The 25,545-nt window shown below is 44.5% G+C and overlaps 7 protein-coding genes across 21 annotated transcripts; 4 read left to right on the top strand and 3 right to left on the bottom strand.

Moving 5' to 3' along the window:
* The first annotated feature begins 152 nt into the window (after positions 1 to 152).
* Positions 153 to 14,066, top strand: LOC6499854 (fasciclin-1). 15 transcript variants are annotated; one of them, XM_044714106.1, is made up of 19 exons: positions 153 to 250; positions 863 to 1,111; positions 3,946 to 3,984; positions 6,048 to 6,180; positions 6,256 to 6,422; positions 6,495 to 6,725; positions 6,782 to 6,950; positions 7,010 to 7,170; positions 7,839 to 7,856; positions 8,521 to 8,529; positions 9,098 to 9,106; positions 9,545 to 9,699; positions 9,762 to 9,852; positions 9,908 to 10,128; positions 10,187 to 10,349; positions 10,412 to 10,559; positions 10,788 to 10,823; positions 11,013 to 11,138; positions 12,790 to 14,066. In XM_044714106.1, exons 2-19 carry the CDS (start codon positions 1,007 to 1,009, stop codon positions 12,792 to 12,794), a joined length of 1,986 nt encoding a protein of 661 aa, XP_044570041.1. In that variant the 5' UTR covers positions 153 to 250; positions 863 to 1,006; the 3' UTR covers positions 12,795 to 14,066. The 15 variants fall into 15 exon arrangements, with proteins under 15 accessions (XP_044570041.1, XP_044570042.1, XP_044570037.1 ...); XM_044714107.1 differs by lacking the exon at positions 10,788 to 10,823; XM_044714102.1 differs by having other exon boundaries at positions 11,013 to 14,066.
* Positions 14,067 to 14,422: 356 nt separating this feature from the next.
* Positions 14,423 to 15,789, top strand: LOC6499855 (ADP-ribosylation factor-like protein 6-interacting protein 1). The gene is made up of 3 exons (XM_001953732.4): positions 14,423 to 14,617; positions 14,712 to 15,077; positions 15,136 to 15,789. The coding sequence occupies exons 1-3, from the start codon at positions 14,594 to 14,596 to the stop codon at positions 15,337 to 15,339; spliced, it is 594 nt and encodes a 197-aa protein (XP_001953768.1). The 5' UTR covers positions 14,423 to 14,593; the 3' UTR covers positions 15,340 to 15,789.
* On the bottom strand, positions 15,734 to 17,689 carry LOC6500709 (G-patch domain and KOW motifs-containing protein). The gene is made up of 3 exons (XM_001953731.4): positions 17,428 to 17,689; positions 16,640 to 17,361; positions 15,734 to 16,577 (listed from the first exon to the last, which is right to left on the bottom strand). The coding sequence occupies exons 1-3, from the start codon at positions 17,562 to 17,564 to the stop codon at positions 15,802 to 15,804; spliced, it is 1,635 nt and encodes a 544-aa protein (XP_001953767.1). The 5' UTR covers positions 17,565 to 17,689; the 3' UTR covers positions 15,734 to 15,801.
* A 178-nt stretch (positions 17,690 to 17,867) lies between these two features.
* Positions 17,868 to 20,050, top strand: LOC6499856 (T-complex protein 1 subunit gamma). The gene is made up of 4 exons (XM_001953730.4): positions 17,868 to 18,022; positions 18,081 to 18,142; positions 18,235 to 18,734; positions 18,789 to 20,050. Exons 1-4 carry the CDS (start codon positions 17,989 to 17,991, stop codon positions 19,825 to 19,827), a joined length of 1,635 nt encoding a protein of 544 aa, XP_001953766.1. The 5' UTR covers positions 17,868 to 17,988; the 3' UTR covers positions 19,828 to 20,050.
* LOC26514457 (N(6)-adenine-specific methyltransferase METTL4) lies at positions 19,824 to 21,060 on the bottom strand. Its single transcript, XM_014911804.3, has one exon. The coding sequence runs from the start codon at positions 21,058 to 21,060 to the stop codon at positions 20,044 to 20,046; it is 1,017 nt and encodes a 338-aa protein (XP_014767290.1). The 3' UTR covers positions 19,824 to 20,043.
* Positions 21,020 to 23,275, bottom strand: LOC116654573. The gene has a single exon (XM_032449862.2). It carries the CDS (start codon positions 23,262 to 23,264, stop codon positions 22,341 to 22,343), a length of 924 nt encoding a protein of 307 aa, XP_032305753.2. The 5' UTR covers positions 23,265 to 23,275; the 3' UTR covers positions 21,020 to 22,340.
* A 292-nt stretch (positions 23,276 to 23,567) lies between these two features.
* On the top strand, positions 23,568 to 25,535 carry LOC6499857 (coiled-coil domain-containing protein 63). Its single transcript, XM_001953727.4, has 5 exons — positions 23,568 to 24,039; positions 24,110 to 24,405; positions 24,462 to 24,970; positions 25,039 to 25,213; positions 25,269 to 25,535. The coding sequence occupies exons 1-5, from the start codon at positions 23,815 to 23,817 to the stop codon at positions 25,483 to 25,485; spliced, it is 1,422 nt and encodes a 473-aa protein (XP_001953763.1). The 5' UTR covers positions 23,568 to 23,814; the 3' UTR covers positions 25,486 to 25,535.
* The last annotated feature ends 10 nt before the right edge of the window (positions 25,536 to 25,545 follow it).

Genomic DNA, 25,545 nt, shown 5'->3' with positions numbered 1-25,545 from the left:
ATAGTTTAACAAACTTAACAGCTGAATAGTGTGCGAACTTAAAGTGCCTGTCTGTGTTGGGTAATGCTGGAAAAATACCAGAAAGTGACCGTTACTGGTAATTCTTAAAATTCCAGAAACCCCCTGATCCGAGCTTCCTTTTCGACAATCGAATTTCGATTCCCTGAGACCAAAAACTTGTTTCAGTCTCTCAGCAAACCCTCGGCATTCAACAAAAACAATCCGAGCAAAACGGTTCTAATCCCGACTGGTGTGTACTGCCCTTCCCCCCCCCCCCCCCCACAACCTCTTCGAGCGGGGAAAATCCATACTGTGCATAGCGAATAACTCTAAATAGGTGCCTGCCAAGGTATAATTTCTCGTATTGATTGCCCCGCGCTGACCCCGGTTTGTGAAAGAAAAGAGCTCTCCCTATTTGCAACATTGCATAATTCTGTGGAGCCCCAAACCGCGACTTGGTTTTCCAAGAAAAAAAAAAAAGACGCCGATGCTGCTTCCGAAAAGTTGAGATTTCAATAAGAGGAAAAAACAATAAAAAGAAATAAATAAAAAAAAAAAAAAATGTGCCACAGCAGCAGAGACCGCGGATTTGGAATGCGCATAATAATTAAACACAGCAAACGGGACAAAAATAATGCACAATAAGCTTCTGTATTTGTGTGCTTGTGCTATGTTTTTCGCTGTGCTGCTGGTTGTGTTATTATATGTGACATAACGGTATTGCCCTGGGTGGCCAATTGTGCAAAAAAAAAAAAAAACCGAAAAAAGAAAAATTAAAGCCAAGAACCCTGAGGCAGAACTCTTCCTTTTCAGGCATTTGCAAATCGATGTTTTCTATCAAAACTTTGCATTTAACTTGCAGATCTTAATCACCAGCGAGCCCGCTGCATTAACAAATACTGCCACCCCCTCGCTGCGCCGCCAGAACAGGTGTTGTTGCTGTTTCTCACCTGCAGTAGCTGGTAGTCGATTGTCGATTGTCGTTTGTGTTCTTCTGCTGCTCAGAATGTTCGCCAAAGCAGCGCTGCTAATGGTGCTGCTCTGCGCCGCGAGCGCAGCCACCGCCGCCGACCTGGCGGACAGATTGCGCGATGACTCGGAACTCTCGCAGGTGAGTCAAGCCCAGAGCCACTGGTAGGAGCTCTACGGGAATGGGAATGGAAAGGGGAGATGAAGAAGAAGAAAACAGAAGCAGAATCGTTCGGAGCGGCGGATGCCCTTGTACAGTTGGGGGCAAAAGAATAGTCTCTCAGTTGTCTTTTGTGTTGCCTGCATATCAAAAAAGTATTCCTAACTATACTCTCTCAACTTGGTCACTAAGTCATCAACTTCATTTCAGGTGGGAGTAGTACTCAGAAGTGTGAGAAGCAATAACCCTGAGAGAAAAGTTGAGCAAAGTTCGACAGTGTAGCTTCATGCCATTCCGAACCGAAATCGACACTTTTCGCTGGCCTTGAAAGGAAAAGCCTTGACAGAGCCTGCTGGTGGGGAGGAGCCTGCGCAAGAGGGAAGGAGAGATGGCTCTGGGCACAGGTAGTAGCATCGTCCTTGACCTTTAGCCACCGCATCTCATCTCACTTGTTGTGGGTGCTGCGAAAAATCGATGCTGCTCCTGGCTTGGTCGGGTGGTGGCTCTTTGGGAGAACTTCCCAAAGCCGACTAGTGAACTCCATTGGGCGGCATTTGGTATGCATGGCGGAGCCTGTTATGTAAAAATGAAAAACCACATAAATTAAACAGAAGTCGGCGGAGGAACCTGCAGTCAAACGCTGCCCGTTAACGTCCACCGAGCATAACAGTTTTATATTTAGTTTGCCTCTTTACACCTTCACACGCTGCCACACACAAGTACCGAGTACCCACCAAAACCAAATGCCAAATATAAAAAACCAGCACACATAGACCGAGTACATTAAAAAGTAAAAAAAAAGTCAGAAGCCAACAAAGGTACGCGGCTGAAATAACAAGAGGAACATGTGTTCTCCACACACACGGGCGCATTAAGGGGGTGATGGATCAAAGGGGTTGTCAGAACACCGTGTGTTTCCCTTTTTTTTTAATTAATAAAAACTATAATTAATACAGAGAGCTGTCCCTATGTCTGTGTGCAGTTTTGAAACTATTTTTAGCGTTCAGTGGCCAAAATACTCGACGCCACAACCGAAAAGAAAGCGTGCGACAAAAAGCAAGAAAGAGTGCCACAGTCGGTTGTAATTGCTGGAGTTGCAAGTGTCTCTGGGGGTCTCAGGGAAGTGGCATAGACGATTCAGTGCTCATTTGCACCCTTACTACCAGGGCAGGGTATTGTAACTTTGGCCGGAAGATTGCCACGCTTAGAGGGAAACATTTCCGGTCGCGACTAGCTCTGTTCGGGGTGGATTGGTATTAGGTCCGGGGCGGACTACAATCTTTGGTTACTTATGTAAATTTTTCCCATAAAGCATGTATGGCTAGAATAATATCTGATCCCCTATCAAATTCGCATAGTTTGCTATTTACTATCGCCCCCCCCACTCTCGAGTCAATGAGAATTTATTGCCTTATCCCGCAAGTCAAGTTCACGCTTTAAGGAGTCCTCCCAAATTGGACGGGCATCAAGATACAATTGTCTTCGTAGGGTATCCGCTTAGGCTGAGTTAGCCCTCGTTTCCCATTATGCGCCTGCACTTCTCATTACATGCTGATGGCTTAGATAAATATAGGTTGTGACCGTCTTGGTTTGCGGTTTACGGCTTACGGGTTACGGCTTGTGGTTTTGCTTGGCGGATCACCGGGAAATCGGGAGAGAGTTTAGAAAATGATCTTAAACCACTGCCCTGCTAATCCCTCAGAGCCTCAAACCCGCTGACTTCCTAGGTATCAAAGGCTTGAAATTTTTTTCGGAATTAATTCAGCGCCGGCCATGTACGGGTCTGACCTGCAATCGACCCCCGCTTCCTGTCGTGCGTCAACGTCTTCTCCGCTTTATTAATTTTAATTTTTAACCTTTGACTGATGCAACTGCAGCGGCAATCCCAATTGGCTGGCCGAGTGGGGGAGGCTGACTGAACTCTGTCTAGGCTGACTGACACCCGTGCACAGTAAAAAATAAAACACAGACCCTGCAGATCATCTGAATTATCATTCCTGAGAAGAGATATCTGAGTCTGAGTCAAGAGATGCCATGTATCTGTAGACCATAGATTTGAATATTTCTCTCGGTGCACTTGCATACTCATACACTCGCAGCATCATCGAATTCAATTAAATTTAATTTAAGATTACAATGCTATGCCAAGGCGCGTTATTTGATATGACGAGATCCATTTCAGGCGAGGCGATGAATGAGCCACGACTGACCTTAATGGATCCACATGCTCCGCTCATAGACGACGACGGATCCGTGGCGTGGGCGTGAAACGGCCTCGGAGCGATGCCGGTCCCCGTCCCCATTCCCCCCATTCCGGGCCCCCTTTTTTCATGTCCCTGCCAATTAAAAGAGAAATGTTTCAACGGAATCTCGAGTCGGGGGTTTTGATAAGACTGCTTCTGTTTTCTGCTTCTGCTGCAATTATAAACAAAACAAAATTTTACCACCGACATACATATGCATATATAATTTGTAGCAATTAAATTTATTTATACAACAAGCACTCACACAGAGGGAGATCTCTCTGCCCTGCCCTGCCCTGCCCTGCTCCTTCTCCGATTTCTGTCCCTGCCCCGAAATACACAAAAAAACGAAGCTTAGCATCTCTTGGCTAATTAGTTTTAATGGCTCCATTAGATGATGGAAATTGAATTTCCTCAAGTGCCACGCCCCCTCTATAATTGTAGTTTTTTTGGCCTAGGCACCAGATTAGTACTACTTTTGGCTACAAATCGAAAGAAACACAACAAGTTTGAACTCTCAGCGGTTCTCCTTTCTCTTTCTTTCTTTCTCTTCCCTCTCTTTCTCCATTTCAGAGCACTGCCAAATCCTTGAGGCGTCTAATGCCAGTCAGGGTAAGCTGCAATCGAAACACAACACAAAACACTGCTAAGCTATCGAAACAAACCCAAAAGACATCCTCACTTCCAATATCACTCGATTCCGACTTAAATTAGTTAACAAAAATATGAAGTTTTGGCGGTGGGGCGGTGGGGTGGCCAGTGTTTGCCCCGCCGTCTGGTCCTCTGACTCATATGCCCTTGATTTTGGGGTGCGTCTGCGACCCGAAGGGGTCAATGGACCCCCCGGAGCACTCGTAAACTTCAAAATGCGCTCTGGCCACCCCACATCCCATCCTCCGCCCGGGGGGAGCACTTTCGGCGGTTAAGCGGAGACTGTTTGAATAGTAAATGAGACGTCCCGGTCGGAGATGGGAATCTGTTTATCGATGACAGGATAATACTCTAACAATTACGGCCAAATTGCCAAGCCCCTTGGAAAAGACTCCCCTGGGAACTGCCTTTCGGCTTATCGCGATGGTGTTCCAACCGGGACGGAAATCATCAAATGCAAAGCATTCGATAACGAAAATTTATGAAAGTAATTGCATCTAATTGTCAAAGGCTTCTTGTTAGCGCCCAAGGGGGTTGAATCGCCGGAGGATGCTGACAGATGGGCAATGAAAAATGGCTTCCAAGTGAAAGTGTTTCAATGTTATTGAAAACAAAAAAAATACAATGTTTTCCGATCGATATAACTTTCTTCGGATCTCTGTTTCCATACACTTTCTACTCAGTTTAGTTTTCTTTGAAAGAAACCTTTGTACCTGAATGCCGAATGTCCTATCCTACATCATCCATTGACATATGCCACTTCCAGTCCCTAATACCCCACTTAGCAGCAGGGCACTGTATCCTGCCAGATAAGCGAAAACATTTCGAGAGCGTAATAGAAGCCGGCCAAGCCGGGCCACAGCCGATCTATGGCCAAAACAGGCGACGGGATAAGAACAAAGCCAGGTCGACTTGAATGTCCACGGACAGGACAGGACCACGCCAACCACCTCGACAACTGACGGTCTCAAATTACCAACAAAAAAAGTATAGAAACCACCTAAAAAAAATTATAAAAAAAACACTGTGGGAAAAACGTAAGGAGAGAAGCATTTAAAAGGATATTTTTTACTTTCAATTTTGGGATTAGGAAGATTTTAATTAATTAAAGTAAATCAATATATATTTATTATCATAATATTTTGTGAGGCTTACTATTTTCTTGCCGTGTACGCCGCGATGCCAGAGTGTAGATATGTGAATCCGGCAGGGAAAATGAAAATGTTAAGGGAAAAAGGGAAAGGGAAGGACCGGACCGACTTTTAAGCCAAATTGCCATGACTCATGCTGGGCAAACGAAAACACAAACACGCAGAGAACGTTTTAAAAGAGGGCACAGAAAAAGGTGTTGTCCCCGACAGGACTCATTGCACCCACACACACACGCACAGAAGCAAATACAGAGCAGTCATTATACAGCTACAGGACCTCATAAAGCTGGCTGAGAATGTGCAGCGGGGCGTGGTGGACAGACGGGTGGTCGGACGGTCGGTCGGTGCTTTGCCGGGAAGCCGCAGAGTGTGCGGTTGAAGGTGGCCACATGTGGCAGGTGGCCGGTGCCCGATGCCCGGCTCAGCAACTGACTCCCGAAGCCTGGTTTAGGGTCAGTGGCTGGCCGTGTTTTGGGGGTGGCTGGAAAATGCATTTTCACATACCGCTCTCGATTGAATGACACACAATTCAGTCGGGCGGGGCACAATCCCACCCCCGAGACTTACGTAATTGGTTCAATAAACCTTTTTGCTCCATGCCCACCCAGGGCAGGCATCCCAACCAGGACATGCATAAAGTTGTTCCTCATTTTATTAGTTTGTTTGAGATTGCCATGGAAATGGCGGGTTGTTGTCGCCGTTGCCGTTTTGCCAAAACCGCCCAGCAACCAGAGTCTAGTCAGAGCCACCCTGAAGTTCACCCTCCCACTAGCCCAGTCCCACCCAGCCCAGTCCCCCTCACATGGTTCAACGAAGATATATTGGCAACAGAGCGAGGAGAATGAGTGTAACGAACCCGTTTTATCTTTGCAGTTCTACAGCCTGTTGGAAAGCAATGCCATCGCCAACTCGACGCTCTCGCTGCGCAGCTGCACGATCTTTGTGCCCACCAATGAAGCCTTCCAGCGCTACAAGAGCAAAACTGCCCATGTGCTCTACCACATCAGTGAGTTGACTCACCAAATTGCTGATCTGATTTAAAATAATTAAAATAATAAACAATTCTCAACTTCAATTCCAGCAACTGCGGCGTACAGCCAACAGAATCTGCCCAACACCATTTCATCGGACATGGACGGCAATCCGCCACTCTACATCACAAAGAACTCCAATGGCGACATCTTTGTGAACAATGCCCGGATCATTCCCTCGCTGACCGTAGAGACGAACAGCGGTGGAAAGCGCCAGGTCAGTGGCCGCCAATCAGCCATCTAGTCATCCGATTAAAATTCATTTCTGCTCCCCTTTCCCCCAAAACAGGTCATGCACATCATTGATGAGGTGCTGGAGCCGCTAACTGCCAAGTCTGGCGACTCGGACCCCATCAGCAATCCGGATGCCCTGAAGTTCCTGCAGCAGGCCGAGCAGCTCAACCTGGACAACTTCAATGTGCGCACTTATCGCAACCAAGTGACACTGGCCAAGAAGGAGTCTGTCTTCAAGTCTCCCGGAACGCACACCTTCCTCCTTCCCGTCGACGAGGGCTTCAAGGTGGGCTTTTTACTTTCCTACTTCTTACAATTATATTAATATTCTTTTTACTTTAGCTCTCGGCTCGCAGCAGCTTGGTGGATGCTAAGGTCATCGATGGCCATATGATTCCAAACACTGTCATCTTCACTGCCGCCGCTCAGCACGACGATCCTAAGACTTCCGCCGCATTTGAGGATCTCCTCAAGGTTACCGTCAGCTTTTTCAAGCAAAAGAACGGAAAAAGTAATACAGATTTCCTAACGAAAGATCATGTTCCTCATTGACTTTTTGCCTAATTTTAGTGTACGTCAAGTCCAACACGATTGTGGGTGATAGTAAGCACCGGGAGGGAGTCGTCCTGGCCGAGATCGTCAAGGCCAACATTCCAGTGCGCAACGGAGTCGTCCATCTCATCCACCGCCCGCTGATGATCATCGATACGACGGTTACCCAATTCTTGCAGGTATGTGGGGTGTCACAACTGCCACTGCAGTTGTAGAAACACACTGATAACACCCACACTGACAGACGGTCCAGACCGGACCACACACACAAATAGAAACAGTGATAGTGCCTGCGGCTTGCGAAGAGGCTTGGCATTTTGATTGGCTCGGCACGCACTGAGATAAATAGCTGGAGGCGGCTCCGGAGATACTGTAAACAATGACATATAACCAATTAAGTCGCTTGCCAGCTGCCCCAGCGAATGCTTAAACACTAGAGCTAAAAACACATAAAGACACACGGCTTCACTTTGCCTTTAGCTGAGCCCCATCTTCAAAGAGAAGTTAGAGTAACTTTCGGCTAGGGAGTAGTAGTCTCCAAGGCTCCAATTTCCATGGCGCTCAACTGGGGGCAAAGCCAAAACAAAATGAAATCCAATCCACACATTAGACACATACAGATTTACCCAAAACCCTAGATCTGAGAACCCCCTTCCAAGTACATCTATGATTAAAAAATCCGAAAACCCAAAGACTCGTTTTACCTAGAACTGAATTTTTACGTAAATTGATGCAAAGTTTCTCGGTTTGAGGGTTTGCTCGAAGCCTGTTTCTGATTCGGTTCTAAGTAAAATCAATAGCAAAATTTTATTTTAAAATAATTTTTAAAATATAAATTTTATTTTAAAAAAATTTTGGGTGTAATGTAAGTATTGCCAAAAATCAAAAAACAAAACCAAAAATGCCTAAACGCAATGTATTTCATGTAAATTTCTCTGTGAATCAGACTTCCTTATCAAAATGCATTTCACTGGCAGTTATTGCATTGAAAACAGAGTCAGTTGTGCAAAGCGATCCGAATTAGACCATGAAATTTAATAAAAAAATATTGGCAAAACAAATTCTACAAAGTTACTTACGCTTTGCTCGATCTGACGGAAATGGACGAAAGCTTCATGTACCATAAAGATCTTCGATCCCCCTCCATCGCCGCTCATTTCAATCAATGATCAATCATCGATCATGACAAACTCGCTCGCTGTCAGCCAGCATGTTTTGCTAATAATCGTCTATGTAGCTAAATGTCTTCTACGTATAATCTGCAATATCCAGTCTCCAGACCACATAATATCGCCAGCGCCCCATACCGTGTTTTAGTTTTCCAAATTTTGAATCTAGTTCTGTTGTAATTAATCGTATAACGCTCTTTTGTCAATTTACTGATCCATACCTCTATCCTTTGTTTCTCGCAACATGCCGAATAACAAAATTTCAAACAACAAACACAACCCAACCACATATCGCTCTAATATTGAATCGATGCACCGAATAATTGAATATAAATAAAACCAATCCGTTAACGCGTTCAGTCGTTCAAGGTAAACAAAACTGAAATCTGATCCAATTTTTGTATTAAGTTGTAATTTCCGTTTGAGTTGCATCTTCTTTGAAATCCATTTGCATGGCATCCCTCCTCAATATAGCCCTAATATTAAAATGTTTTGAGTATGCTTGTCCCCAGAAGTTCCTTTAATGCACTTTTATGAAAATGCAGCACTAGTTTAAAGTAATTTTGAAACCAAATCCTTAGAATATTAATTTTCGATTGGCAATTTAGAAACAGGAAAATTTCTTTAGGAGATTTAATATTATTTAGATCTACAATAGTATTTGGGTTTCTGTATTTTGTAATCTTCAATTTGCTGAATCGTGCACGCCAGTCCATAGCGTTAAATGATTGTGTAAATAAAGGATCAAGACTGCTTGCTAATTTCCCCCAAAGCCTCTAAGAACCGAAAATAAAATATATTTCAATTGTGCTTCATTTCAAACGTTCTCCTGTGGCGGAACAACTCTGGCACACTGGTCGCGTTTATTCGAATATATATTGCAATTTTTCATAAAATTGCTCGACTAAAAAATATTAAATAACTTAAACCGATTTAGTTCATGAACGTAAGTAATAACAAACACCAACAACAAGCAGAACAACTACAGAACCACAACAGTCATCAGTGCAACGCTTTGCTATCAAATTGCCATCCAACCCAATCACCGCACAATCGAATCACCAAACAAATGAAATATAAAAAAATGAGTTACATTTAGATTTCCTAAAATGTCAAAAAGCAGTAATCTCCATTTATCATTCACACCTTAATTGGCTAGACTAACCATCTCCCTTCCTATATGATTGGTTTCCCCCACGATCGGATACATTCTTAGTTGTATTGATTTTTAGTAAACGTATCGAACGCCTAAAAGATGAACTAAAAACTAAAGCTTTTGCGTATCCTTACATCCCAAGCTCAATTTTTATTTTTACTTTAAGACTATGACACAGATAAATTGCATTGATAATTTGAATTAATGTTTTCGGTTCATTTATTGAAGGAGAACTCCGAGAATGGGGCGCTGCGCAAGTTCTACGAAGTAATCATGGACAACGGAGGAGCAGTCCTAGACGACATCAACAACCTATCCGAGGTGACCATTCTGGCCCCCAGCAATGAGGCTTGGAACTCATCCAAAATTAACAATCTTCTGGCGTAAGTTCAGACTTTACTTAATGCCTTTATTTGCTATAAAATGCCTTTGTTTCCACTTCCAGAGATCGCAAAAAGTTGAGGCAAATCTTGAACATGCACATCATCAAGGACCGCTTGAACGTGGAAAAGATCCGGCAGAAGAATGCCAACTTGGTAGGTATAAATTGGGTCATAGATTTCTTAAATTATACTTACTTTTTGCCGACAGATTGCCCAGGTACCCACAGTGAACAACAACACTTTCCTGTACTTCAACGTCCGCGGCGAGGGATCGGATGCCGTCATCACGGTCGAGGGTGGCGGTGTCAATGCCACCGTTATCCAAGCTGACGTGGCCCAGACCAATGGCTATGTCCACATCATCGATCATGTTTTGGGTGTGCCATACACCACTGTACTTGGAAAACTGGAGTCCGATCCCATGATGAGGTAAGATTGATTGCAACGCGAAAGAAAACCGGAAAATTAAATAAATTCATCCCAACAGTGACACCTACAAGATGGGCGAGTTCTCGCACTTTAACGACCAGCTGAACAACACCCAGCGTCTCTTCACCTACTTCGTGCCCCGGGACAAGGGCTGGCAGAAGACCGAGCTGGATTACCCCTCCGCCCATAAGAAGCTCTTCATGCCCGACTTTTCCTATCATGTAAGTCTACCGCTTGGAGTCTTCGTCTGTAACACGTCTGATCGATTATATTTTGAAACTAGTCCAAGTCCATTCTGGAGAGGCACTTGGCCATTGCAGATCGCGTTTACACCATGAAGGATCTGGTCCAATACTCACAGGAGAGCGGCAGCGTTATCCTGCCCACTTTCCGCGACTCGCTAAAAATTCGCGTGGAGGAGGAGAATGGACGTAAGTATATCCCATGGATAGTTAGGAAATCAGCTGCTTCTCTTTTCAATTCAATTCGATTCGATTCATTTAAAATTGACTTGATTCTATTGGTCCTCACCTATCGAGCTGTATTACTAACCGTACAACATATTTTTCTACAACTTTCGAACTAAATTTCTCGCCTTGTGCCTAACAAAATCTAACCGTAACCGTTACCGTAACCGTACCGTTTTCCAATCCGAAAAGATCTACATGATGAGTATGCTAGTCACGAATGGACTGGTGAGTGCTGTCGTTTGTCAAACCCACCAATTGCACCGCCCACAAAGCTCCCGACCTGGCCATAACCATGCCCATACATAGCTCTCTCACATCGGGCGCTCCACTAGCATTAGCCACCCATCGAATTTGCATAAAACTCGATCATGGTTGATAGACTATAATATTAATATATTTGTGTTCTTGTTGCAGGCTATGTGATTACCTGGAACCACAAGAAGATCAACGTCTACCGGCCGGATGTGGAGTGCACCAACGGAATCATACACGTCATCGACTATCCGATCCTCGAGGAGAAGGACGTGGTCGTCAGCGGAGGTAGCTATCTGACAGAATCAACCATTTGCATCACCTTGGCCAACCTCATAATGATAACAGTAGCAAAGCTCTTGAACTAAACGCATCCGATATGTATAAACAAAAACACAATCCAAAGCAAAATGCAAATCAGACACAGAACATCAACAAATGAAACAACAGAAACAAAAGACAACAGTCGCCTTCAACTCAAGAAAACAAGCAAGAAATCTCAAAATCAGCATTAGACTAATGTGACATCCAAATGTGGATGCATTGATCAGCACAGCAGCTTGTTGATATTGATCGAGAACCATGAAATCTGTATCTGTAATATATGTGTCACAAGGAACTATCATCATTCCAACATGCCACGCCCACTCCCACGCCCATGTACACCCGCCCACACACAACACACAGACTGAAACATACGCATGCAGACATCTGACTGCCGGATTTGCATTAGCATAGACCACGCTTTAGTTTGAAGCTGGTCAGAGTAATTAAGATAACGACGATGAAGAAATCCCATTATTTTTAAGAATTCGACTCAATTCCCTTCAAAGGCCTTATGTATTATATGAAACATATAGAACAGTCTGTAAAAGTTTATAATTTTATGTTCAACCTATACTGGTAGAATACGTTCATCAGCTCGCTAATTTTTAAGTTTGGACCGGCATTGACCGAAAACCGTCTGCCCTTTGAAAGCACGGAAAACTCCGATTGTGTTTATGATTTTAAGTGTACATTTTTTTTTATGTGAATTGCTTGTTTTAGTTTATGGTCTAATTTATGATTTATGATGTGAGTTATCTTAAGTAGAATGCGAATCTCATTGTACATGTCGAAGCAGAAGCAATAAGCGCATCTCACACTCTCATACTCGTTCGCAAACGCCAACGCCTACACTACACTACACATAACATTAAAATTAAAATAAAAATTAAATTTAAAATTACGAGAACATCACAAGTACATACGAACATGTAATACGAAACAAAATCATTTTAAGATTCGAAAAGTGTGAAATTTTATAATAAACTGAAAGTTTTTCATTTGAACCTAAGTATTAAGCCCCGGCCCCGGTTCCGGCCCCGTCAGCATCCTTGTCTCCGAATCTTGAGTGAACATTGTAAGCTCAGAACTATATCAGGGTCAGACAAGATGGGTGCGGTTTAATTGAATTGAAACGCCATCCTGCACTTAGTTCTTATTAGCCCGCTATGCATGTAATTCCCCCAAAAATAATTCAAACAAAAATTGAACACACTTGCATATACACCCGCGATTTGGGGCTAGAGTAGCAACTGCAAACTAGGTTAGTCCAATGCGAAACAACTTTCGAACTACTGCCGTCGACTACAAATACAAACTAATGCATACACATGATATATCCTGTTACCAAAATCACTCACAGGACACCACATGCATCACTGAATGGATTTTGATAAATAAATTTTAACTTGCATACAGAACAACAAAGCTACAAGATATGCTTACAAGACAAGCAAAACGAACTAAATTCCCCTCGTTGCATTTTAAACTTTGTATGTAGAACCAAACTTAGTTTGTAGTCCGAAACTAGAACAACCCCATTGCTAACTAAAATACCAATATCTCTTTCTATTTCTCTCTGTCTCTCCCCCAATCTAATGCTATGTACTTTTAGGTTAGACATTGTAACTAGCGTATCCAGCCAGATCGAGCGTTAAGTCGAACACTGAACTATGTACTATCCCCTCAATCCCAAGAAACATTTAAGAAAACCAAAAACAGAAACTATCAGCCTACCAGTACACACTATTCCAACCTATTACCACCAACAACCACCCCACACCAAGCTCAGTCCCAGTTGTGGCAGTCGCTTCATGTAGTTGCTAGTTCCCGATCCGGGCCCTTCCGGCAGTCTTTATCTTTAGTAGGTGGTTGGGTTTAGTTTCGTTTCGAATGAGTGCAGTGCAGTGCCGTAGTCGCTAAGAGGAAATGTATGAAAATCTAGAAATGAATACGCTAATGAAATGTACACGTAAGCTTTAAAGAATCGTTCCGGATCGACGAATAAAGAAATTATGATTATTTGAATGTAGAGGGAACCGCATTGCAATCGCAATTTGTGTCGTAGTCAGTAGTTACACGTTAAGCGCCGTCTTAACGTGTAACTAGTGCCTTACTAAAGATAAACGCATTACCTTAACCTTTATACAAATTTACTCAAAATATATACATATACTAAATGTGTATGAAAACCAATAAAAATTGAAAACTAACGAAAGTGCAAATGGCAGAATGTTCAGCAGAAATATGAACACGAGTCCAGTGCTTCGGTGGGACAGATTTGAGAACTGCATACAACACACCATACAATTCAAAAGCAGAATTAACTCATAGCTAAACTTAAAGCCAGAGATTATATTTATATCGCGCCGTACCCAAAACATACGTTCCGCTTCGAGAGACATTAAGAATTATAATATTACCTATAAAGGACATCGCGCCACACGCTATTTACACCAAAAGACACAAAGAAATATTAAGAAACCATATTTTTCATAAATTTAATTGTCAGATATATATAATGTAAATGTAGTTTATTTAATGTGAACTCCGAATACCAAGATTCTCAAAAATTAAAAACAGATCACATATATTGATGTATATTTAGCAATTGAGTTTTGAAACAATCGTTAGACATGATAAATATATAAAGTATATATGAAGAAATCAAGAAATAAACTATTGAAAACTGCAGTGCAAAATGATATTATTCCATTTTATTTTACGACAAGCGCTTTTTACAGATAAACCAAATTCATTTTAATTACTCGTACTAGATCAGCAAGATTATATTTAGCATTAGTTAAACTAATTAATACATGTACTAGAGAACCGAATGTCAACCAAGAATCTTCAGCAAGCTTGAGCGAATAATAAAACTTAAAAAATGAATGAATTGTTTGAATCAATGGTCCTAAGGGCGAAGGTTTTTTTAATATATTAATGTAACATTTCAAAAATGTTTTTCCAAATCTGAATTGAATTCTATTTAAATTTTGGCGCTTTGGTATTTTAAGCACAGATTTCTTATTGGGAGTTTGGTATTTTTTTTTAGTAGAGTTGCCACACCTTTTAAGGAGTGGAAATTGAAACAAGTACAGTCGAGTTTTATGACGGATTATTTATTTATTTTATGGAAAAGACAAAGATTTGTTTGTCACAGTTTTTAGAAAAACTAAAAACAGCGCCAATTAGTAGGACCATTAAAGCTGTCCCAGGGAAATACCAGCTAAGTCAGAGCTTTTCAAAGAACTCGCCCTCAATCTGACACATGGTCACTCTGACAAAAAATTGAACACCAGCCGAAATTGATTTTTCGCTGCGACTCATCGAAACTGAAACTGAAAGCCTGGGACTACAAATTCTTCTGAACCGAACTCGAGAACTTTGTTTATTGGCAGTAACAAGAAAAAATTAGAATGACAACCTCGCAGGTAGATCAGGTAAGTGGAAGCCGACGCCCCGGCGACCAGAAAACGGCGTCGCCATTTGTGGAAAACTTTGCACCCGGGCTGACTTTTCCTGGTTCCCTTGCAGAAGCGTGCCCTCAATAAGCTGAAGCACGACCTGGAACCTTTCCGGACGGCAATCGTGGGTGCTTACGGAGTGCTAACCTGGGAGAAGCAGTACTACGCCGGAGTGGTGTTTGGGGGAATCAGCGTGTTATACCTGGTGCTCTGGTACCTGGACCTCTCCCTGATCACACTCCTTTCGCTTCTGGCCCTGCTGAGAATCGTGCTCGACTACGTCTTCCCAGCCGTCTCACGGCTGTTGTTCGGCGGCATAAACTGGGATGGCGACCAGGAGGCAAAGTTCGAGGATGTTTGCGGTCAGGTGTGCAGCCTTAAGGCGAACATAGTGATGTGGTACGAGTACCTGTTCAAGGAGCGCAAGTCCACAGTGGTAAGTGCTGAGGCGAGGAGGCTATGACTCAGATACCTAACACAAAATATTCTTTTAGTTTGTGATCATCATCAGCTTTGGACTGTTGGCACTTGCCTGGATCGGGGCCATCATCAACAACCTTTTGCTGATGTATCTGGCCACTTTGCTGATCGCCATGTGGCCGGGATTGCAGGACAAGGACGTCTTTAAAGCCATCACCCAGAAGGTCTCAAAGATTATCAATGAGAAGATCCAGTGCGGAAAGCGGAAGATTCAGTAAAAATCCGTAATTCAAATCTCAAACAAAAATAACTCTCAACTCACCTCATTCGACCAAAAATATTACGATACCTAAGTCATCAACTTGCCATCATGCACAGCGCATACACAAAAACAACACCATTTACAAAATTAAAATTTTGAGCATTGCATTTCAACTATGTAATATCATATTATATAAGTGCAGCAGAATAATGAAGGAATTTTCATTGCATCACTAGCAAATCCCCATCATCCCCATCAATCCTATTCCTAAGTTTTAACATGTAAAAGCAAAGAAATATCGGGGCGATTTGTACGGAGAGAGAAAAGGAAAGCGCAACAAAAGACATTTTTGTGATTATTTTGTGAGTTAATTAAAATTTATGATAATCCCGAGTAAGATACAAAAGAACTTAAGCGTTTAATGGACTATATTTAAATAAAAGATTTCAACTGAATAGATAAAATATCCAAGTATTAACTATCTGCCCCTGCCCCGGGATCGCGACCGAGATCGTGACCTGGCGTGCTTGCTCTTCTTTGTTTTCTTTTTGTGCTTGCTGGAATGGCGACGACGATGGTCGTCATCTCGGCTGTCCTCGCTCTCTAAGCTGGAATCTCTGTCCGCCCGCCGTGATTTGCTCTTTGACTTCTTTGAGTGTTTTCTTGACTTTCTACTTGAGGACTTTTTATGCTTTTGGCGTTCATACGCAGAGTCGGAGTCACTTTCAGTGGAATCGCCGGTGTCCTCCGCCTCGTCTGAGCTGCTTTTTGGGCGTCTACTGCTTCTAGGGCTGGGCGAACGTCGTCGGTCTTCTCGCTTCGACGTGGAAGAGCTGCTGCCTCGGGAGTCTTGAGTATATTTCTGCTTGTCTCGTTGCTCTTCTCTTGAAGTTTTAGTCTCATCTTTGTATGTTCTTTCGCTACGGTTTTCTGATTTATAGAGTTTTCGGTCCTCTTCTCTATATGGCTTTCTATCGTTCTCTCTATATGGTTTTCGATCTTCTTCTCGGCTGGATTTTCTATCCTCGTCCTTGTAATGTTTTCGATCTTCATCCTTGTACCTCCGACGGTCCTCTTCCTTATAGGATCTAGATTCCTCATTCTTATAACTCTTTCGATCTCTATCGTCATCTCGATGGGATTTGTTTTCCTCCTTGCGATCCCTGTCCCTTCTATCCGACGATTTCTCATCCTTAATTATTATCTGCCCATGCTCATTCTCCTGCTTTTTAAACTCTTCGTATTTGGCCGTGTCTGTAATTAAAAATAGAATTATATGACTTTCTATGAATAAAAAAAAGCGGCATCCGACTTACTTATGCACTTGCCGTACTGTGTATATTCCTTGCGGGAAACGGGCTGACATAGGAACTCATTGAACGCTTCCTTGGCTCCCCCAATAGCCATTTTCACAATTACTCTCCCGGCATGGTCATCAAAGCCCTCGATTTGGCCATACTGGTCCTTCTGTTTTCCGCCGAGGATTCGCACATATGCTTGCTTCTTGATCTCCAGAACCTCGTTCTTCTCCGGCTGCACCAACAGTGCCTTGGGTTTCAAAGCCTTGTCAGCACCCAGCCCCATGCCCTTGGGCCGCAAGAATGGCGCATCATCCACAGGCCCGAAACCTTTCTTTTTTGGCGGGGGATCCACCCATCCCATTCCCCGCAACATGGCTAAACCAAAATGCTGGATGGGCACTGCATCATAGTCATCGAGCGTGGCTTCTTTGGCGCCATCCAGAGGTAGTTCGTCTGCTGTCATAGTTGGTAGTACAAGTTTCTGCCCATCTAAGCGTTCCCCAGGGTTGCTTTGAGCAGCGGCAAGCAATTCTCTAGCAGCACGTTGCTCCAGATTCTCGCCGGCGGCTCCAGCAGTGACCTCGGCTATGGACTGGGCAGCTGGTGTGGCGTCTTCTGGTTCCGGCTCCTCTTCGCCCAATAGAACGGCGCGTCTCTTCATCAGACTCGCCAGAGCCGAAGATGTTTTTTGGCTACCCACCATTTCGATGACTAGCGGTGCAGCCTCCGCCTTTTCTCTGCAAAATACAGAGATTGAATTGGTTAATTAATTGAATATGGGTAATAAGAACACTTAAACTTACTTTACAAGCTTGATTTCCTTTCCCTCCAAGCATTTTATCAGTTCCACCGTTTTCTCCTCCTTTGGCTGTTTGCTGGGCAGTATGGTTGGCTTCTTAGCCACCTTGCTGAAGCCAAATGATATTTTTTTGGCGTCCATGGCTAAGCCTGAGTATTATTTCTGCAATTTATGGTGAAATGCAGAAAATGCCGCTTGAATAGTTTGTAAACAAAAATGCAACAGCTGTTTTGAACTGCGGAACTACCAACTCGCTCTTTTTGGACATGTTGGACAACGATTAAATAAATTCGATTGATTTTCGATAACACAGTCATTTTTAGGGACTGACTTAAATCAAGGTTTTTCTCCTCAAAATCTACTTTTAAAAAAGCATTTATATCCTAGTGTGAACTTTGGGGATTGTTGAGACCCTACTATTCGGACACCAATCAGCTGACTGGACCTGTCTATCGAATCTTCCAGAACGTCTGTCATCGGCGCCCTAACCTCACATTCTTTGAAAAGCGGCAGCGCCTGCACGAGTTTTGTTTTTCGCCAAGAAATAAATTAAAAAGCCCAAACCATGTTCGGTGGACAGCAGCCAATTCTCGTGTTGAGTGAGTATGAAAATTCCTTGTGGCTGAACCCCAAATCAGCAAACTTTTTTGCCCGCAGGCCAAAACACGAAGCGCGAATCGGGCCGCAAAGTGCAGTTGGAGAACATTCAAGCCGGAAAGGTATGAGTGTGTGTGAGTGACTCACATGTCTGGGAGTTTAGGTTTGGTAGGCGACCATCTGCTGATTGGAAAACCTTTTTGTCCTCTAACAGGCCATCGCTGATGTGATTCGCACCTGCTTGGGCCCCCAGGCCATGTTGAAGATGCTGATGGACCCGATGGGCGGCATTGTGATGACCAACGACGGAAATGCCATTCTCCGCGAGATCACCGTGCAGCACCCGGCCGCCAAGAGCATGATTGAGATTGCCCGCACACAGGACGAAGAGGTGGGTGACGGCACCACCTCGGTCATCGTGTTGGCCGGAGAGATGCTCGCCGCTGCTGAGCCCTTCCTGCAGCAGCAGATCCACCCCACTGTGATCATTCGTGCCTACCGCGAGGCTCTCGAAGACATTGTCGGCCATCTGCAGACCGACCTGAGTGTGCTGCTGGATGTTAAGGACAAGGCCAAAATGGCCGAGGTGGTCAAGGCCTGCGTTGGCACCAAATTCATCGGCAAATGGTCCGATCTGGCTGTGAAAATCGCCCTCGACGCCGTGCAAACAGTGACCCTGAATGAGAATGGTCGTCTGGAGGTTGACATTAAGCGGTAAGAAGTCCATTGGATGCTGTAATATGTTCCCATTTAATATTTTGTATGTAGCTACGCCAAGGTTGAGAAGATTCCCGGCGGCGCCATCGAAGAGTCGTGTGTGCTGAAGGGTGTGATGATTAACAAGGATGTGACCCACCCCAAGATGCGGCGCTATATTGAGAACCCGCGCATCGTGTTGCTCGACTGCTCGCTGGAGTACAAGAAGGGCGAGAGTCAGACCAACGTGGAGATCATCGGGGAGCAGGACTTCACCCGCATGCTGCAGATTGAGGAAGAGTTTGTTCAGCGTATCTGCGCAGATATCATTGCCGTTAAGCCTGACTTGGTGTTCACCGAGAAGGGAGTCTCAGATCTGGCTCAGCACTATCTGCTAAAGGCTGGAATCACCGCCATTCGCCGTCTGCGCAAAACGGACAACTTGCGCATCGCCCGCGCCTGTGGAGCCACCATCGTGAACCGCACTGAGGAGTTGACCGAGAAGGATGTCGGCACGGGAGCTGGCCTCTTCGAGATCAAGAAGATCGGTGATGATTATTTCACCTTTGTGACACAGTGCAAGGATCCTAAGGCTTGCACCATTCTGTTGCGCGGCGCCAGCAAGGACATCCTCAACGAGACGGAGCGCAACCTGCAGGACGCCCTGCATGTGGCTCGCAACCTAGTGTTGGAGCCTCGTCTGGTGCCCGGTGGCGGAGCCGTGGAGATGGCTGTGTCCCAGCTGCTGTCCCGTAAACAGGTCAAGGGACCCTACACAGCCGTTGCCCACGCCCTGGAGATCATCCCACGTACCCTGGCCCAGAACTGCGGTGCCAACACAATTCGTGCCCTTACCGCCTTGCGTGCCAAGCATGCTTCCCATACTGGAGATAGTGTTTGCGCCTGGGGCATCGACGGCGAGTCTGGCGAGATTGTGGACATGAACGTTAAGAACATCTGGGAGCCGCTGGCCGTGAAGCTACAAACCTATAAGACCGCCGTGGAGACAGCCATCCTGCTGCTGCGTATCGATGACATCGTCTCTGGGTCGAAGAAGCGTGGCGGCAATGAGCCAACTAACCCGGCCGCCATGGCCCAGGGCCAGGAGTAGATCCTGCCACAAACCACGTGTATTAATAATGCTTAATATCCTTTAATACTTAATTTAACAAAAACTACGAAAAAAATGAACACAAAACCCACACACACGCCACCCTTAAATGTTTAACATTTAGTTCTGGACGAAATTCGTCCGGTCCCCCCCAAAAAACACAAAATTCTTCTGCATTTTCTCTCATTAACAGTACACAAATAAAATTGTTAAAACTCAACAATTGTACAGTTCTTGGTTCATTAGTTTAAGTACCTCCATTCCAATTGAAGTGAACTGGGGCTGCAGGTAGCGGGCAAAGAGTTCCAGGCAGTTTGGTTCCTTTTGGCCCTCTTCGAGGACTATGTGCTCACGCAACCATTCCAACAAAGGTGGCTTGTGAGAGTGAATTATGCTGGGTATGTTCATTAGAAGCTGTGTTTTCTGTAGATTCTCTCCATAATCCGGCGCAGCATTGGTATGACAGGCCACGTATAACATTTCGTAGGGCTGTTTCTGGATGAGATCCGCCTGTGGCGGAGTAATCAGTTGGTGGTCAGTGTTTAGCTTGTACCATCGCAACTTGTGCACAAGCCGTAGATTCCACTTTGGGAGCAGCTGCTGCTCCAGCGCAGTCTGATGTTGCCCAGAATTGGTGCACCAGATGGCCACCAGTGACCGTGGATGGATGAGACTGGAGAGTGGCATCAGAGCGAGCTGGTCGGTGTCCATCATGCCATAGCCAAGTTCTTTTTTGGCTTTCTTCAACCGACGAATATACTTATTCCGCCATGGGGGATCCATCACAATCAGGTCGTAGGCAGGCAGCAGTTGGGGTAGTAGGGTTGGCAACTGGTCCACATTGTGGTTGTAGAAGCAGGCTCTATCTGGGATTAGATACACGTCCTCCTGGTACTGGAACCGCTGCATCCGGCCGCTCTTGTTGGCTCCATGAAGCTGCGGCACGCTGTAGGAATTTTCCCAGCATTTGGCCAACGGTTTGGCCTCCCCTATTGGAGCGGGCTCTGGCAAAAGGCCCAAGTACTCTATAACTTGAGGATCAGACTGAGGTTCGGACTCCTTGTCGTTTGCTTTTCTTTTACGCTTTTTTGCCCCAAACTCCTTAAGCGTCTTTTTTAATTCAAAATGAAACAGTTCCTGCCTGAGTTGAAACTCTTTATAGGCCTCGTTTATAAGATTTTTGTGGTCCAGATATATGGCATATTGATCTGTTTCCTTTATTAGCTTAAACATTATCGTTTGACATTTGTTTTAATTATTAATATTTTATTTGTTGGATTTCCCAACCCATCACCCAAATCGATAAATCAGAATACCTTATATCGATAATTAAAAAAGCAACCGTCTTAAAGGCGGAAAATTTAAAAATCTTATCTCTCTTGTTGTATATAATGATCTCCATTGAAAATATATTTATGTATGAATAAATCGCAGAGTGGGATGCGTTGGGATGTTTCGACGATATGTATCGAACCCTGAAGATATTCCATAATTTCCCCATGAAAACGATTCACACCAAGCCTATCACAGAAAAGGAGTTCGTCACCGGCGTGTTTAGCTACAAATTGTAACATACTCCAATGATAAAGATTCCGATCGCGATAAGGAACGGGATTGTCCCTTCGACCTCGTGGTACGAAAAAAATATCCCAATTGTCTTCCACTTTTGGGAAATTTTTAGGAGCACCACCTCCCTTAATATCCATTGTGTACAGCCTTACTGAGTCCTTTTTTAATAGATCACCCAAATGATAAAAACTATCAATGAAAGGTTTAAAACCTCCTTTGTAAAAAAAAATAACTATGTCCTCGTCTGATGAGTTGATAATATCATTCCAGCTGGTCAAGTCAATGTCCTTGACATCGGGATACGTTCGGACTCCACTAATCAGTTTACGGCAGAAGTCAAGTAGAGTGGCCTTGTTGGGTTCCTGGGATTCCCCGATCCGATCAAAGAAGCGCAATTCGCCGTGAGTAGTTACTCCGTATATTAGTGGAGCTCTATCCAGGGTACGTCCATCGGGTCCACGAATAAACGATTGCTCTGGTTCATTCAACATGAAGGTATATTTATCCACGTAAAAGTCCATTTCTTTTCCCAAATTGTCCGGGTCTGCCAGTTCATATGCCACATCCGACCACTTTTCCAAAAGATCAGTGTAGTCCTCAAACACATGATACATTATTAGTAGAGGCCGTCTCTTGGTTGCAAAGTCGAGTCTCATTTTTTGTTCGTCGCCAATGCGCTTTAGGCGATCCTCCAATTTATCCAAATAATGGTATTTTTCCCAACAATTTAATTCGCCTGGGCTTTCCAGAGTGTAAATAGTTTCGTAAATAAATCGTGACATGTTACTAGACTGTGCGATCACTTTGAAGGTTGCTGGACAACTGAAAAAATGTATTGTTAGTCATATATTCTTTATCTCCGCCCCTCAAAATGGTCGTAAAACACAATGGCTAGTAGTAGAAGTGTTTGATTATCGATTATATATATTTTTTCCAAAGAATTTCTAGGAACTATCAATATTGATACGGAAGAACTCCCTCATGTGGGCAAGCAACTCTGCATGGAGTCTCCGGTGCCCCCGTCGATTATAGAAATTAAGCTCTTTGCTGGAATTTTCAGCCACGAATCTTATCATAGACCATTGCCCCAGCTCATATTTGCACTTTACGGGATTAGTCTTCTGATGGCGCGGTAGGAAAAACAGAGCGGGGACGGATTCGATGCTGAACTTCTTCGGTGCACTGCCTCCTCGAAGGTCAAATTTGCACAGGCGCACTGACTCCTGCTTTAGATGACCTCCAAGGCGTTCCAGATTCTGCATCAGACTATCATTCACTGTTGTAGCGTTCTGCTGAGAGTTGTAGAAGCACACAGCTAGGTCCTCATCCACTGAGTAGATCATCTCGTTCCAGGTGGTCAAGTCAATGTCCGTGATAATGGAATCACTGGGTGTGGGGTCTTCGATACCTCCTTTAATCAGTCCTCGGCAGAAGTCACCTAGAGTTACCAAGCTGGGGGTCTTGGGTCCGTCGAAACCTCCAAAGAAATGCACTTCACCCAGAGACGTTACCCCGTATATCAGAGGAGGTGAGTCTACGGAAGTGCCTTCATCGCCACGGTGAAATGAGAAATCCTCCTCATTGAAGATGTAACCCGCCCACAAGTCGTCCACGTAGAAGTCCATCTCGGGCCCCAGACCGTCGGCACCTGCCACTTGATATGCAAGATCCATCCATTTTTCCAAAGCTCCAAAATTATCCGCAAATAAATGGAGCATTATGAGCAGAGGCCGTTTCTCGATTTCCCATTCTCGGCGCATTTTGCCAAAGTTGGGAAGACGCTTCAGACGGTCCTCGTATTTCGGCAAAAAGAACGTTTTGAAATTTGATGGAGGGGGATTGTATCCGCAAAAATCCCGGTGCGACATGTTTAATTATTCTTCCACACCTTCCACTCGACTAGCGAAATGAAACTTTTCCTACAACATGGGCTGATTAGTCATCCGTAGATATGTATTCCAACCAGTGGCGGAGCTAGCCTCGTTGGCGCTCGGGGAAAAAGACGCTTACAAGCGGTTACAGAGTATGCAAAAGCGCGGCAACAAAAGCAAGTTTGAATATTCAAGAGCGGGCTCGGCGTTTTTTTGCATTGATAAAATTTTTTTTGCACCAATTTTGCCGCCCCTTAGTCTTGGCGCCTCGGGGCGACTGCCCCTTTCTCCCCCCCCTAGATCCGCCACTGTTTCCAACTCAGTGACATAATCGATAGACTTTCGATAGACCGTAGAAATTTAAACAGAAATTTAAAAAGCCGTTACTTTGGCGCCAAGAGAACTATTCAGAAGACTAAGGACAAAAACCCAAAATAACAGTTGCCAGGATACCACTTTGCAAAAAAAGTTGTTTACTTGCCCAAATCAATAGATTCAAGCCTGAACCGAACGGCAAGGACTTAAAGCGCCGGAAGAACAAGGAATCATGGCTGATCAAAACGAACTGGACCAGCTGGCCAATGCGGAGCTGTTAAGACTCCAACGTCAGCATCGTGGACTTCAGCTGGACCTACGTGGTCTGCTCGAGGAGAAGGCCAAGCGGTTGAAGAAGCAAAACCACATGATTAATGTGCTACAAGTGGAGCACCAAAAACTAAAGGAGGAAATAAAGGCACTCGAGGGCGGCACACACGCCCGCAAGAATACCAATGTACTCTCAATCGATCCTCATCTAAAATACAATTATCCTACCACTTAAAAAACGTTCCTGTTCCTTGCAGAAGGAGAGGCAACTCGGCGCACTTCAGAACCAGCAAACCGACCTTCAAAGGGTGCTCCAGAACGAAAGGACCAATCTCTGGGAGCTGGAAGGTCACATCCGGAAAATGGAGAAGGAGATCGATGCACTGCGTCGCAACGAAGTGCCGGACAATTGCTACAAGGACACCATCTGTAAGGTGCAGAAGAGCGTCGTGAAGCTGGAGAACCGCCTCGATGTGGTGAACAAAAAGTGCAGCGATGTCCTAACTGAAAACAGCAAGATGCGGGACGCTATTAATCATATGCTGCAGGATCGGTGAGCAGGTCGCACAACAACAAGTTTTCATAAAATCTATCACAACTTTTAAATAGGGCCAATTTCAACGATATGTGGCAGTCGATGGTGGGCCAGTTCAACGAGGGAAAAAAGTTCATAATGGACCTGATCGACCAGTCGACGTTGGCCTTTGACCAACGGGAGGAGCTCTGCAACAAGTTGTCCGTGCTGAAGGATCGCAACGAGAACGACAAGGTGATGCACATCCAGGAGATGCGCGAGATGCAGCGCCGCTTGGAGCACGACTCTAAGCTTCAAAAGTTCTTCGATATTAAGGGCCAGAAGCGGCTCAATCCGGAGCTGGAGCAGCGGGAGCTGGACAAAAAGCAAAGCCAGAAGGAGAACTATGAGCGACAGCTCACAGAATACAAGGACATCATTGAAAAGATCAAACTACTTTACGGCGAGGAGGATGCCGAGCGACTCGTGGCGCAGTTTAAGCGCCAGGAGGACGAGAACTTTGCGCTTTTCAACTATGTGAACGAGCTGAGTCACGAAGTGGAGGTCCTTAACGATTCCACGCAGGAGTTGACCGACGAAATTGGTGAGTTTTGGATGAGCAATGGATGATCCTTTTTGAGGATCTCTGAGGTGCATTTGATGTCTCCACAGAACGCCAAAAGTCGGAACAAACCGAAAAGGAACTTAAATTAAAAACTGAGGCTCTGGACTATTTGAACGCCGAACGGGATCGGATCGAGCAGTTGGCTGAGGAAACTCGCGAACGGAAGCGCACCTTAAGCATCCGATTGGAGCAACTATTGAAGGGCATCGAGGATATATTCAGGTGGGATTAAAACTTGAAATCTGTACTATTTGATATTGGAATGATAATGTTGCAGGCAACTGGCATGCGATGATGCGCCCATCCTGAATGTGCTGAGCACCAAAACCTTCCTAACCGTCCACAACGTGAAGCTCTTCATTGGAGTCATTGAGAGGCGTGTGAATCTGATCATTAGTGCCATCAACATTGAGGATAACTCCAACAAAATATTGGCCAGAAAGGATCGAGTTCCAAAGTTTAACATACGCGAGTCTGCTAAAACCAAAAACTAATCAAAACATAATCCCCCCATTACATGCTATTCCAATATATAATATTTAACATGGATGGAG

Source organism: Drosophila ananassae, chromosome 2L (assembly GCF_017639315.1).
Source record: "Drosophila ananassae strain 14024-0371.13 chromosome 2L, ASM1763931v2, whole genome shotgun sequence".
Taxonomy (NCBI): Eukaryota; Metazoa; Arthropoda; class Insecta; order Diptera; family Drosophilidae; genus Drosophila; species Drosophila ananassae.
This window is presented reverse-complemented; position numbering and strand designations above follow the sequence as displayed.

Bases quoted from the DNA above. Each gene is read 5' to 3' on its own strand.
- LOC6499854 (XM_044714102.1), top strand. From the start codon at position 1,007: ATGTTCGCCAAAGCAGCGCTGCTAATGGTGCTGCTCTGCGCCGCGAGC. The intron at 6,726-6,781 runs GTGGGCTTTTTA...TTTTTACTTTAG, and splicing joins CCGTCGACGAGGGCTTCAAG to CTCTCGGCTCGCAGCAGCTT. The intron at 9,700-9,761 runs GTAAGTTCAGAC...TTCCACTTCCAG, and splicing joins AAAATTAACAATCTTCTGGC to AGATCGCAAAAAGTTGAGGC.
- LOC6499855 (XM_001953732.4), top strand. From the start codon at position 14,594: ATGACAACCTCGCAGGTAGATCAG. The intron at 14,618-14,711 runs GTAAGTGGAAGC...GTTCCCTTGCAG, and splicing joins CAACCTCGCAGGTAGATCAG to AAGCGTGCCCTCAATAAGCT. The intron at 15,078-15,135 runs GTAAGTGCTGAG...ATATTCTTTTAG, and splicing joins AGGAGCGCAAGTCCACAGTG to TTTGTGATCATCATCAGCTT.
- LOC6500709 (XM_001953731.4), bottom strand. From the start codon at position 17,564: ATGGACGCCAAAAAAATATCATTTGGCTTCAGCAAGGTGGCTAAGAAG. The intron at 17,362-17,427 runs GTAAGTTTAAGT...TGTATTTTGCAG, and splicing joins AAGGAAATCAAGCTTGTAAA to AGAAAAGGCGGAGGCTGCAC. The intron at 16,578-16,639 runs GTAAGTCGGATG...TTTTAATTACAG, and splicing joins ACAGTACGGCAAGTGCATAA to ACACGGCCAAATACGAAGAG.
- LOC6499856 (XM_001953730.4), top strand. From the start codon at position 17,989: ATGTTCGGTGGACAGCAGCCAATTCTCGTGTTGA. The intron at 18,023-18,080 runs GTGAGTATGAAA...TTTTGCCCGCAG, and splicing joins GCAGCCAATTCTCGTGTTGA to GCCAAAACACGAAGCGCGAA. The intron at 18,735-18,788 runs GTAAGAAGTCCA...TTTTGTATGTAG, and splicing joins CTGGAGGTTGACATTAAGCG to CTACGCCAAGGTTGAGAAGA.
- LOC26514457 (XM_014911804.3), bottom strand. From the start codon at position 21,060: ATGTTTAAGCTAATAAAGGAAACAGATCAATATGCCATATATCTGGAC.
- LOC116654573 (XM_032449862.2), bottom strand. From the start codon at position 23,264: ATGTCGCACCGGGATTTTTGCGGATACAATCCCCCTCCATCAAATTTC.
- LOC6499857 (XM_001953727.4), top strand. From the start codon at position 23,815: ATGGCTGATCAAAACGAACTGGACCAGCTGGCCAATGCGGAGCTGTTA. The intron at 24,040-24,109 runs GTACTCTCAATC...TGTTCCTTGCAG, and splicing joins ACGCCCGCAAGAATACCAAT to AAGGAGAGGCAACTCGGCGC. The intron at 24,406-24,461 runs GTGAGCAGGTCG...ACTTTTAAATAG, and splicing joins AATCATATGCTGCAGGATCG to GGCCAATTTCAACGATATGT.